The sequence below is a fragment of the Rhinoderma darwinii genome, chromosome 3, assembly GCF_050947455.1.
Source record: "Rhinoderma darwinii isolate aRhiDar2 chromosome 3, aRhiDar2.hap1, whole genome shotgun sequence".
Lineage (NCBI taxonomy): Eukaryota > Metazoa > Chordata > Amphibia > Anura > Rhinodermatidae > Rhinoderma > Rhinoderma darwinii.
Genome location: NC_134689.1, coordinates 170,542,162 through 170,556,050, shown reverse-complemented (window position 1 = coordinate 170,556,050; position 13,889 = coordinate 170,542,162). Strand labels below are relative to the sequence as shown.

General features: G+C 39.1%; 1 protein-coding gene across 3 annotated transcripts in view; it reads right to left on the bottom strand.

Annotated features, from left to right (window-relative positions):
* The window catches only part of NELL2 (neural EGFL like 2), a 269,144-nt gene extending 259,842 nt beyond the window's left edge, over positions 1-9,302 (bottom strand). The window contains exons 1-2 of one of the 3 annotated variants that reach the window (XM_075857036.1): positions 8,792-9,302; positions 8,366-8,494 (exon numbers count right to left, since the gene is read on the bottom strand). In XM_075857036.1, coding sequence (XP_075713151.1) covers positions 8,366-8,494; positions 8,792-8,921 — 259 coding nt within the window. In that variant the 5' untranslated portion in view covers positions 8,922-9,302. The remainder of the gene's footprint in view (positions 1-8,365; positions 8,495-8,791) is intronic. The other 2 variants (XM_075857034.1, XM_075857035.1) reach the window with 2 other exon arrangements.
* Between the last annotated feature and the right edge of the window lie 4,587 nt (positions 9,303-13,889).

The following is a 13,889-nucleotide window of genomic DNA, read 5'->3' as shown; positions in this document are numbered from 1 at the left end:
GTTCGGGTGGAAGATTTGGAATGAACCTGGGCTGCGTTGTAAAGAGAGAAAGGCTGAGCTACTGAAGAGCTGCTGCAGTGTGTGGAGAGTTAGAAACCTATGTGACAAGCTGCAAGTAAGCGATGGCACTGTTGTTGGGCCTGAGTGTGTGGTCCTGGAGTGAGTTACAGGTGCCGAGCAGAAGCCTCCGTGTGATGGTGTGCAGAAGTCATGAGAGCAGTGGTGGATATGGGTAGAATCCTTTCTAAGTCGATAGCAAGCAGTAAGCCAGTTGCGGCCTACTAGGCCAAGCATTGTCAGACCAACTCCTGCATCAAGGAGGGGCGCCCTCAGCCCTGTGCGTGACAGCGAATAAGCCAGCAAGCCAACAACTACCTGCCTGAGCCAAGTATAAATATTGTGCCTCTCATATTGAGACAATCTGTTGGTATTTTCCCTTTTGTGGCCGGTTGTGCGGGATACTCCAACAGAGTAAATTTGAGTTTTGCAACCAACAAGGCCCTTGCACCACCACTTGTCGGTGATGTCCATAGGTTTCAGACTTCAGGTAGTCATTGACGGAAAAGGATTTGCATTCAAGTATTAAAAATAATCCATATATTTAGATTTATGTTAGGTTGTTCAGTTACATTTAAACCTGTGAAAATGAAGGTACTATGTAAAATACGACTGGACTTTCTAAACAGTAATGCAATATTTTTGTGAATTAAAAGCTGAAAGACTACTCTTCACTTCGCACTTAAATCCTGACAGAATCCACTCACATTCCACCGGCAATGCATTGAACAGGGTATCTATGGCTGTGACTATCTACAGGGGGCACGGTGTGTGTGTGTGTGTGTGTGTGTGTGTGTGTGTGTGCGTGTGGGACACAGTGTATGGTGCTATTATAATTAGAGGTGCAGTGTATAATGCTATTATATTAAAGGGCACAGTGTCTGGCACCATGAGAACTTTATCCTTGTTTATAGGTGCCGAAATGCTTGAAAAGTGAGGAGCTGAAAATATCGGAGTTGCAAACTGCAGAAATGGGCTGTGGCCGGAAGAGAAGTCGTCATAATGGTCTGGATCGGATGGAGAAGAAAAGAGAAAAAGAACACATAGAATCTGAGAAGACGTCACCTGTGAGCCACTTAACGTAAATGTTTATTCTGCCTTTAATCAGCACTGTAGTCACTGTATGATCTGCAACGAGATGATGGGTGGTATGATTTTTTTTTGGGTGAGACAACATCTCCCAGCATATCCTTATCATTGTTTGGACCATGCTGGAAGCTGTATACAATTTAGTGCAAACCTATATGGCAGGGGTTGCACTAAATTGAGCTGTATTTGTGCTGGTGTTGTATTTATGTACTGAGCTTTGTTCTGGTGCTGTATATATGTACTGATCCTGGTTCTGGCACTGTATATATGTACTGAGCTTGTTTCTGGTACTGTATAGATATACTGAGCTTGGTTCTGGCACTGTAGTTATGTACAGATCTTGTTTCTGATTCTTTATATATGCACTGAGCTTTGTTCTGGTGCTGTATATATGTATTGAGCTTGGTTCTGGTGCTGTATATATGTAATGATCTTGTTTTTGTGCTGTATATATGTAATAAGCTTGGTTCTGGGGTTGTATATATGTAATGAGCTTTGTTCTGCTGCTGTATATATGTACTGAGCTTTGTTCTGGTGCTGTATATATGTAATGAGCTTTGTTCTGGTGCTGCATATATGTAATGAGCTTAGTTCTGGTGTTGTATATAGAACTATATTGCTTGTAAAATGCACAAATGGCATCATGCTCGAGTTACATAAAAAAATGTGGAAAAAAAATGACAACTCATTTATTGGTAGAGAAAATAAACATGACGAAGGGGAAGGAGATGTCGAGAAAGAAGTTTGGGGGGGTGCCAAACTGAATCTTTGCCCTGGGTGCTGGTGAACCTAGCTACGTCTCTGCCTTGAGTGGCCCAGCTAGTGTTCTGACCTGAACCCAGTCGAACATCTCTGGAGAGACTTGAAAATGGCTGTCCGCTGACGGTTCCCATCCAAACTGGCAGAGCTTGAGAGGATCTGCAGAGAAGAATTGCAGAAAATCCCCAAATCCAGGTTTGCAAACCTTGTGGCATCATACCCAAGAAGACTGGAGGCTGTTATCAATGCCAAAGGTGCTTCAACTAAGTACTGAGTGAAGGGTCTCAATACTTATGGCAATGCAATATTTTAGTTTTTCCTTTTTAATAAAATAAAGAAAAGATTACTAACGTTCTGTTTTCACTTTGTCATTATGGGGTATTGAGTGCAGAATGATAGGAAAAAAATATATAATTTTTTTATTTTAGAAAAAGGCATCAACACAGCAAAATCTGAAAAAATTTTAAGCGCCCGAAGACTTTCCGAGTGCATTGTATTTTAACATGGCAGCGCTCAGAGAGGTTAACTTTTTTAAGTTTTTAAGGTTTTTTTCGGACAAATTTATTGCTGTAATGGTGGCCCTGACAAATTTGTATGCCCAACAATTTATATCACAAAACCCCAGTTCAATTTAGTTTAAATACCACAGTGGAACCCCCATAAATGCAGCGGAGATGGAAACATTTTGAGGCCTTGTATTGAACTTAACGTTATTGAGGAAGCTGAGCATTAGGTCCTTCTGAAGCATGGATATACTGTACCATCTTTCAGGTCAAGTACTGAAGCCGTATAGCGTCATGCAAAAACCCAGCGTGTAGTACTAAACATGTCCGTGCACATCACGCAGATGGCATTTTATAATGCTTACGTGCTTCATCAATGTGCAGGCCAGATGGGAATATTCCTGGAATTTCAAAAGGTTGGGTATTGCCGTACCCGGGATAACCCATATAATATTATTGGGTGTGTGTCTCCAGGGGCACATGCTGGGTACAACATAATAGGCACTGAAATAAATGTATAAATTTAAATGTTAAAAAAATAAACATTTTCACTCTGCACTATCCACTGCGCATTAAAATCCGTATGACATATGTGTGGTCAATATGCTCACTACACCCCTAGATGAATATGGTAAGGAATGTAGTTTACAAAATGGAGTCACTTATCGGGAATTTCCACTATACTGGTACGTCAGGGGCTTTGCAAATTTAACATGGCACCTAAAAGCATTACAAAATCTGTGTTACAAAAGCTAAACTGTGCTCCTTCCCTTTAGAGCTCTGCCGTGTATCAAACCCGCAGCTTATAACCACAAGTAGGTTATTGCCGTATTAGGGAGAAAAAGTTTTACAAATTTTGGGGTGATTTTTCCCCGGTATAAAAATACTTTAAAAAAAGTTAAAACTACATATTATTTTAAAAATATAGATTTTTCACTTTTTAGGCCTAATTGGAATAAATTCTCCAAAAAGCTGTGAGGTGAACTCTCTACCCTCCTCCCCCCCCCCCCCCAGATAAATTACTTGAGGGGTATAGTTTCCTATTGTCCCTTTTGAGTGGTTTCCACTGTGCTGGTACCCCGGGGTCTTTGCAAATGCGTATTGGCATTTGAAAACCATTCCAGCAATATCTGCACTCCAAAAGCCAAATGGCCCTCCTTCCATCTGAGCCTTTTAGTGTTCCCAAACAGAAGTTTGCAACCACATATGGGGTATTGCCATACTCAGGGGAGAAATTGCGTTACAAATGTTGAGGTGTTTTTTCTCCCGTAGTACTTGTGAAAATGCAAAAATTTTAGCTAAAACTACATATTATTGGAAATAAAGTCAATTTTAATAAATTCGCTGAAACACCTGTGGTGCCAAAATGCTCACTAGATGAATTCAATAAGGGGTGTAGCTTAATAAATTATCCTAAATTGGTCTTTTTGGTGGTGTTCCCTATGTTTTGGCACCTCAAGGCCTTTGCATACCTTTAGTGATGCTTGGAAAATATCCTAATAAAAAGGCCCTAAAATCCAACATGTGCTCATTTGTTTATGAGGCTTATGTTTCAGCTTAGTAGAATAATAGGGCCACATGTGGGATATTTCTGAAAATGGCAGAATCTGGGTAATAAATATTGAGTTGTTTTTCCTCTGTTAGCACCTTATGTGTTACAGAAATAAATGGATTAAAATTGAATATTTCAAATATTTATTTATTTTTAATTTTACCTCCACATTGTTTAAATGTGAAACAACTAAGGGTTAACAAACCTCTTAAATGATGTTTTGAATATGTTAAGGAGTGCAGTTTTTAAAATGGGGTGATTTATGGTGGTTCCTAATAGATAGGTCTCTCAGAACTGTAGTAGTGCCTAAAAGAATAGGTCTTGCTATAAATTTTGCTATAAATTTGAAAAGCTGCTAATAAACTTATAAGCCTTATAAAGTCTTAAAAAAATAATATTTAATAAAAAAAAAATGATGCCTAAATAAAGAAGACATAGGGTAAACCTTGTTTATTTAAAATGTGTGTGGTGTGTGCATCCATTTTAGAAGAAGATGATTTTAAATGTAGGAAAATGCAAATTTTTCTAAATTTTCTTTACATTTCATTTTTTTTTTTTATAAATAAAGAGAAAACATATCCACCAAAATTTACCAATAGCATAAAGTATAATGAAGTATAACTAAAAAATAAATTGAGGTACAAAAATATTAATTCATGGCAGGCAACAAAGCAATCTTAAGATGCAGCTACTTATGTATATGACGTTTACTTGGAAATTAAACTGGTTAGTATTCTGTGCCAAGACAAAATGAATAAGTGAGCAGATAAACCCTACATCACATCAATCAATAAATTCTATACGGGACTGTTTTTATACGACTTTGATGTATGTGACTATTGGATGTTGTACAGTACTGCTATTACATTATTCTTTACAATAACACCAGGGAATATAATGAAAGAAATACATCCCTGCTTTAAGAAATCAAGCAATGGTGGCTTCCCAAGATTTTAATGATCTGAATCAGAAATACAAGATACAAACCCAATTTCTTTTTCGATATTTGCTATGGTTAGGACCACCAGGACAGTACCTGAACACTGCTGCCACGTCTAATATTCCACCGGGCCCACATCCAGAATCAGCCAGAAAATGTATTTACTAATAAAATCTTCACTGACAACAGTTTTATTAAAGAAAGATCATTGTTATTGGTATCTATCCAGTCCAACCTATTGAAATAGTGTGTTTCAACTACCAAAATATTTTTAATATATAGTAAGGCCTCATCCAACTCTGCAACAAAGCGTACTGCAGATTTAAAGGGGTTTTCCAGAGACACTAAATTTTCAGGGCGGGCAGCGCACGAGTACTGAGGAATTTTCTGAACACAAAGAAAATGGGGCGGGCATTGAGGCGTAAGCAAAGAATTGAACTGGGCGGGCACTGAGGAGGCTGTGGACTTCTGACGTATACCCTGGTTTGAGGCATCCTATTGATCCACAGCCTCCTCAATGCCAGCACTGTTCATTCTTTGCTTATGCTTCAATGCCAGACCTGTGTCGATACTCAATGAGGTATCTACACAGGTCTGTCTGCATAATAACGCTCATGCAGAAGCGTGTGTCGAAGCAAAGAAAACACTAGAATGAAAAGCAGAACTTCCGGCTGGCCAGAGGTAGGGTGAATAGGAACAAATGCGTTCTGATATTTGACAGAATTCATATTAGGAAGTTTATTTAATTTTGACATAGAGTATTAGTACAAAATGAAAACCACTCTAATTAATTGCGGCATGCCTATTATGTAGCAAAAATGCCACAGATTTCCCATTGAAGTCTGCAAGCAAAATCCGCATCAAAGATGTGGGTCCCAACTTCTTATATGGCCAGAAATCACAAGCGTCAGTGCTTTTTCCCAACCCCTCACAGCTCTTAGAGCTTATGCACACAGCTGTAACATGTCCATGGACCCATTAAGTTTTGCACAAACTGCTCTACAGGTCTGTAATACCGTGTGCTGCCTCTGTATGGCACTGTGGGCAGATGTATTACTGTATTAAATATACTCAAAATATGAAGTTCCAATCAAATGCTCTATTTATGAAGCCCCTGTGCTACTTTATGCTGTCTGAATGTTTTCGGAAAAGTGAACAAAGCTTTATTTTTAAACTTTCAGACACTTCATTGTCAAATGTAGTGTCATTTAAGCCCCTATACTGTATGCTTTTTTATCAACAGGGTTATATTCATTATTTTTCTGTTGAGCTCTTCTAGAGTAGAACACCTCGTAATATGGCCTTGGAGCATGACACAATACTTTTTTGACAGATTTTTACAGAACCGTGTAAAATCAGAAGCACTCAGAGGTAAAGTATGGGCCATAGACACCTAAATTGAATTGGCTCCTCCATTTCCAGTATCATGAACCCCTCCACCCACACCTTTAAGAAAAAGTAGAGAAGTCACGACACACATTTCCATGCATTCATTTCCATTCCAAACATCCTCTGTAGATTGTACTTGTTGCACCAACACTTGCCGAGTTGCCGGTTACTTTCTATAAATACAGTTATGGTATTCATCGCTGATAAATAAAAAAGGGGATCGACTCGACACCTCTAACCCCTTTTACTCTCTCTGCAAACTTCTCTCTTTTTATATGAAAATTAAGATTCTGCAGATTCTTTACCGTCAAGTGTACTTTGTAGGTTTGACAATTAAGTCAATATATGCTTTATGTGACATGAATGTGATGCTGGAATTTTATACTAGGTACACATATATTCATTTAAGCCCCATCCCTTCCTATTCCTTCAATGGCAAATATAGGTTAATGACAACAAATGTAGTGTTTTAACCAATTCCTGCGGAGGAAAAACCAATTAATTACATTGATCTGATTATAATTCAAAATGTATTTAAATTGCTATAACATAATCTAGAGATATCTCATATATATAGCCTTTTAAACGTTTTCAACATATAGCTGTTAGGTAGATGCCAGTAAAGCCAATATAATATGTAGAAATTCTCTTTAACCTTGGAAAAGGTATCGGATACAGGCAGGTAAAGATGGGCCATGTTTGAAAAATGTGGAAAAGATAAGAAGATGACCTATTTTTTGGATAAGTAGAGCACATTGTAATATTAAACATAAAAAATAAATATATTTACTTTACACTACTGTTTATGTGCATTGCTTCCTTTTTATTCTTATATACAGTTATACAATCAGTTTTAGTTATGTAAAATAAATGTGTTATATATAAAATCTTTTTATTCTGCAAATCTTTAACCAATCCTAGACTGGAGCTGCAGTTTTCCCTGAGCGCCCCATTTCTCATGCACATAAAATAGAGCCATCCAACTTTCACAAACCAATTTTGTTTTTACCATAAGTCACAGGTTCCCAGCAGCATTAATCTCCCTGATCAGGCTAGTGTGCCTTATTATTCATTGCTTCCCTAGACTCAAATCAACCATCTGCCAGCCTAGGTCCTGCTGTACATTAATTAAGGGGCCATCAATCAGTAAAAAAGCGAGCGGTTGCAAAAGAGCACTGACACTTGAGTGGGAAAAGCTTGTAGCTAAGGCGGATGATCTGTGCAGCACAGCTCAGCAGAGAATCACGTATCGTCTAATTGGAAAGTTGGTAAAAATCAGTCGTTGGTGGATATAAAGATGTCATTACTGGACAATTTAATACATGATGAAATATCTCTGTGGGTTAAGCTGGACATGGAAGTAACAATTTTTTGTTAAAATTGAAAAAGCATACAATCTATGAGTGGCTCAAAATCCAAATAATGTACATCCTAAACTGGCATATTCAATGTAGCATCACAGTCAATTATTGTTTACATATTAAGAGATCCCGCAATTACAAATAAAAATTTATTAAAAATATAAATCGTATTCAATACATCTTTTAACCGTCCCAACGATTTCAGTTAATTGTATCTGATCATTATGGTTCAATAGATCTATCAATTATCATTGCAAAGGCTCATTATGATTAGAAAAATCATCACGCTTATAATACAGCACCATAATGGTTAAATTATATTCACTCAACTATATACTTTTGTGATTAAGACACAAGCATTTTTATTTTCCAAGTTATCTAAACTCTGACCACAAAGGTTTAATAAAATTTTGATATAAGAACATATGTTGCATTTCCAGCCCTTTGCAATAAAGTATTTCCTGCCTAAGCAGCACATTGTATATAGAAAACACAAGTTGTATTGCACTATAGCTAGGGCTCAGATGAAAGGATAACCCTGAGAAAAAGGAGGTCCCTGTCTCCTGCTGCTTAATGATCATTAATAAAGCATTGCATTAGTATGTGCTGAAGGGACAGACAAAGGACAACGCAAGCAATGAACACACACAAGGACATGGAGGCCCCCAATGTGGATCAGGTGGATGTTCAGTTTACACAATACATTTGGAAATACCTTGAAAAAGGAAGGCTTTGCTTCTGTTGTGAAATCCTTGAACCTGCTGTACTCCAGGAGTGGTCTCCCCCAGCTGGAGCTCCTCTAGGATGTCAATCTGTAGGGAGGGGTCCACACCGAAACCTGCAACTGACCCAAGAAAGCAAAAGCCAGGAATTAAATACCAAACTGATTGAGATACATTGTATATTGTACAGGAATAATCTCAGGCGCTATGTACAGTACCTGCTAGATGATGTACAGAAAAAGGAAAAAGGCACCCAGCCCATATCAGTGATGTGACCTACTTTAACAGGGGTTCCAAACTTGTGCTTTGCTTATTCCCACCATTTACTGTAATAATAAATCACAGTTCTATATATAGAAATGTATCCAATACCTAACACTTCCCTGGCATACTAGAAACAGAGAAAATGTTCCTCTTACCTGGCGTGAGGCAGACAATAATGCAGATGATGCCCACTATAAACTCCATGGTGATGGGCATACAATCACTCCATAGTATCCCTTTCTGTCTTCTGTCTGTGATCTCAATGAAGATGCTCCCTCCTAACATAACACAGGGAGCCAGCAGATGAGCCAGCAACTTGGATTCCCCAAAGCTCGCATCATTCCTGAGCAGGCAGACCCAGCAGAGAGGAGGAACACTGGCTTAACCCAATAAGTGCCCTGCACCCACACAGCCAGACTTTAATCCAGAGCAGGACCGATGCAGAATAGGCAGCAGGCACTCGTGTCAGCCTGAACCTGTTACAGACAATGGATCATTCCATATAAAGCAGGGCACTCTAATTGCCACTCCTGGGATTTGGAGGAAGGGAGCAGGGACAGGATGATGTGTCCCTTTTCTCTCAGGGTATGAACAATTGGTCCTTGCAGCTGCAGATCAGAGCACACCGCATATTGGCAGGGTGCTTACAGGTTGTGTCCTCTAATGATTGACAGGGGGTGGGCACTTACGTGAGAGTATGGGTAGAGCTGGGCATCCCTGAGCTGAGCTGTGTTTGCCTAAGGCAGAGAAACATTGTTTTAATACCTGATTTCACACTTCCATTTTGCTGTAATATTTAAGAGCACATTTCACATCCCTCATTGCCAGGTTATGTGTATGGGCAATGAATGGCTGCAAGGGCATTAAAAATTCACTTTTGAACTGTTCATTCTGTTTTTAGACATGGATTCCAGCCTATAAGTCGCATTGATTTTCCTGGGGATGTACCGGCAGCGTTCACATATTGCCTCCTTTTTCACACATCCTTCCCTTCACAAGCAGTAACCTGCTCCGTTCATTAACCCTTCACAGCCTGAAAACATTGTAATGTGATGCTGTGTGCAAGGTGACAATGACATGTCACTCTGCATAGTGCTGCTTTGCGGTGATGCTTTCACTTCGCAACGCACAGCATATGACATCATGGATACCAAATAATAATTTCACAGATAAAATTGCTTAATATTATTGGTACTTTTAACCCCTTCCACCACTTTTGAAAATGTTTTGTGAATGCAGAAACTGCGGACAATTCAGGCACTTATGACGGTTCTAATCATGTTTATACAGACTTTGTGGGTGAAGAATTCTCCCTCCTCGAATATCCCTAAGTGATAAAACGAAATGAAATAGCAATGGAGGAAAGCGCCTAGATCAGCAAGAACACACTGATAAGTTTTGGTGTCCATATCAGGGGACCCAAAAAAATGTCCTACAACTAAGGGCCATTTGACATCAGCGCTGGCTTTCCATTCACGGGTTCCGTCGGAGGTGTCCGTCGGGTGAACCCCTCAATGGAAAGTCAAACAGAAACCTTAGCTTCCGTTTGCATCACCATTGATATCAATGGTGACGGACACATTGCTAATGGTTTCCGTTTGTCACCATTTCGGCAGGTTCCCTTATTTGTGACGGAATCAATAACGCAGTCGACTGCGCTATTGATTCCTTAAAAAAACGGAAACCTACCGAAATGGTGACAAACAGAAACCATTAGCAAAAATAAAAAATGTTGGTATCTGATTACTCATCTATAAATCCCTATTTTCCCGACAGGCAGACAACTTTTTCTCTCAGCACACGGTATAGAAGTGCTCTTCAGCTGAATAGCAGGTGATAGCTCCAGTATCAATAATATTTTGGAGATCCAACAGTATCATCTACATTGTTTTTGTTGCTAAACAATAAACTGAACATATTTGGGTCAGCTTTACATACAGCACATGTAAAGAAAATTAATTATTTAGGAAGTTTGGAGGACTAATAAACAAATAGTTGCTTTAGTTTTGATAATATCTAGCCATTAAAGATGAAATCTATCCAAAAGCGATCCTTTGACATACAGTTACAAGAAAAAAATAAGTGAACCCTTTGGAATTACGTAGATTTTTGCATTGATTACTAATAAAAGATGGTCTGATTATTATGTGTTACAATTATAGACAAATACAATCTTTCTAACACACAAGCAGTTGTACTGTTTATGTCATTTATTCAGCACATTGAGTAAATATGCACAGCGCAGAGAAAAAAGTTAGTTAACCCTTGAATTTGTTAACGTGTAGATCCCCCCTTAGCACCAATCACCAAATGTTTTCTGTAGCTTCAAATAAGTTTTTGCACAGCGTTCATGAGGAATTTGGACCATTTCTCCCTATAAATGTGTTTATATATTAAATATTTCTGGGATGCCTTGTGTGCACAGCCCTCTTTAGATCATGCATCTAGATAGGGTTTAGATCAGTACTCTGACTTGGCCATTCCAAAACACAAATCTTTTTCAACCATTCTTTAGTTGATTTACTTGAGCGCTTTGGGTCTTAGTCTTGCTGCATCACCCTTCTCTTCATCTTGAGGTCATGGACTGCTGCCCTTACATTCTCCTGTAAAATGTTTTGATTCACCTTTGAATTTACTCCATAAGGGAAGAGAAGAAAACCTGGACCGCACATTCACTTGCTATTCTTGATCTATTGCAGCTCAACAAAATGTAAAATTGTATGTACATGAGGTTCCTAGTTTACATTTTGATCAAACTGTATAAGCCCACTTGCCACTTTACGGCGACCTCTTTTAAGTGAGTCCCTACTCTATCAAGTGCAGTTCTCATGGCAACCAGTGCCGCTAAAACACAGCACCCGCAGAGGGAGCAACCAAGGAGACTAACAGCACCCATGCTGCCAGTCTCAGCCACCTTTGCTTTGGGCTATGTCCCCCCACAGATACAGCACCACACAACAAAGATCACCACACAATACCACAAAAAAGCGAACAGATGGAAAATGCTCAACTTTCCTTGTTGTCTTAGTGGCCAATTTGGGAACAAATAGGTAGAAACCCTTATGCAGTATAAAACCTGCTATTTAAAAACACCTGGGCCAAATGGGTGGAGTGCTGGTACCAGAAAAAGAGAAAGACTATATATATCCATAAGGGGGGAGAAGAAAACATGTACCACACATCCACTTGGTATATTTGATGTATTGCGGCTCAGAAATATTTAAAAATCTATAAACATGATGTTCTTATTTTACATTTTGATCAAACTGTATAAGCCCACTTGCCACTTCACGGTGACCTTTTTTAATTGAATGTTTCCTCAAAGATCGCAAGGCGTCCAGTCCCTGAAAGAGCAAACCAGCCCGAAACCATGATGTTCTCTCCACCATTCTTCATAGATGGGATGAGGTTTTGGTGTTGGTGTGCAGTTTTCTTTTTACTCCAAACATAGCGTTGTGCATTGGTGCTAAAAAGTTCCACTTCTTTCTCATATGTCTATTAAACATTTTCCCAGTAGCATCGTGAAATATCCAGGTGGTCTCTGGAAAAATTAAGAGGAGCCACAATGTTTCATTTTGGACAGCAGCAGCTTCCATTGTACTGTCTTTCCATGAACACCTTGTCCTGTTCAGTGTTTTTCTGATGTGGAAACATGAACGAAGGTTTTTGCAGTTTGTAGAGTCTTCAATAGCTCTGTTACCATTGGGTCTTTCCCACCTCATTTAAGATTGCCCATTCTGTTCTCGGAGTGAACTTACAGGACATTCACTCCTAGGTAGCGTAGCAACAGTCCTGTATTTTCTCCATATGTAGACAATTTGACTAACCGTGGATTTATACCCAGGTCTTTAGCAATGCTTTTGTAGCCTTTTCCAGCTTTATGCATTTCAATAACAGGTCTTCTGAGTTCTTCTGGAAGTTGTTTGCCTCGATGCATGGGTCACACTAGCCAATCTTTCTTAAAGAGACTCTGTCACCACATTATAAGTGCCCTATCTCCTACATAAGGAGATCGGCGCTATAATGTAGGTGACAGCAGTGCTTTTTATTTAGAAAAACAATCTATTTTCACCACATTAGGAGCGATTTTAGCTTTATGCTAATTAGCTTATTAATGCCCAAGTGGGCGTGTTTCTACTTTAGAACAAGTGGGCGTTGTACAGAGGAGTGTATTACGCTGACCAATCAGTGACCAATCAGCGTCATGCACTTTTCTCCATTCATTTAGACAGCGCATAGTGACACTGGGTTGTTCACTATGTGCTGTCTTATACTGACACATTAATGTTACTGAAGTGTTTAGACCGTGACTAGACATTCCTTCCAGCCAGGACGGGATGTCTATTCACAATCCCTGCACTTCGTTAACGTTTGTTTGGTATTTATACAGCAGAGCAAAGTGTAATCTTGCTGTAACCTGTCATTTACAGCGAGATCTCGCGAGATTACGCTTTGCTCTGCTGTAAGTACCAAACAAACGTTAATGAAATGTCGGGATTGTGAATAGATATCCCGTCCTGTCTGGAAGGAATGTTTAGTCACGCTCTAAACACTTCCGTAACGCTAATATGTCAGTATAAGACAGCACATCGTGAACAACCCAGTGTCACTATGCGCTGTCTAAATGAATGGAAAGAAGTGCATGACGCTGATTGGTCACTGATTGGTCAGCGTCATACACTCCTCTGTACAATGCCCACTTGGTCTAAAGTAAAAACACACCCACTTGGGCATTAAGAAACTAATTAGCATAAAGCTAAAATTGCTCCTGATGTGGTAAAAATAGATAGTTTTTCTAAATAAAAAGCACTGCTGTCACCTACATTATAGCGCCGATCTCCTTATGTAGGAGATAGGCCACTTATAATGTGGTGACAGAGCCTCTTTAAAGAGGCTCTGTCACCATATTATAAGTGCCCTATCTTGTACATAATGTGATCGGAGCTGTAATGTAGATTACAGCAGTGGTTTTTTTTATTTCGAAAAACGATCTATTTTCACCGAGTTATGACCTATTTTAGCTTTATGTTAATGACTTTCTTAATAGACAACTGGGCGTGTTTTTACTTTTGACCAAGTGGGCGTTGTGGAGAGAAGTGTATGACGCTGACCAATCAGTGACCAATCAGCGTCATACACTTCTCTCCATTCATTTACTCTGCACATAGTGATCCTGCGTTGTTCACTATGTGCAGTCACATACACCCACATTAACGTTACTGAAGTGTCTTGACAGTAAATAGACATCGCGTC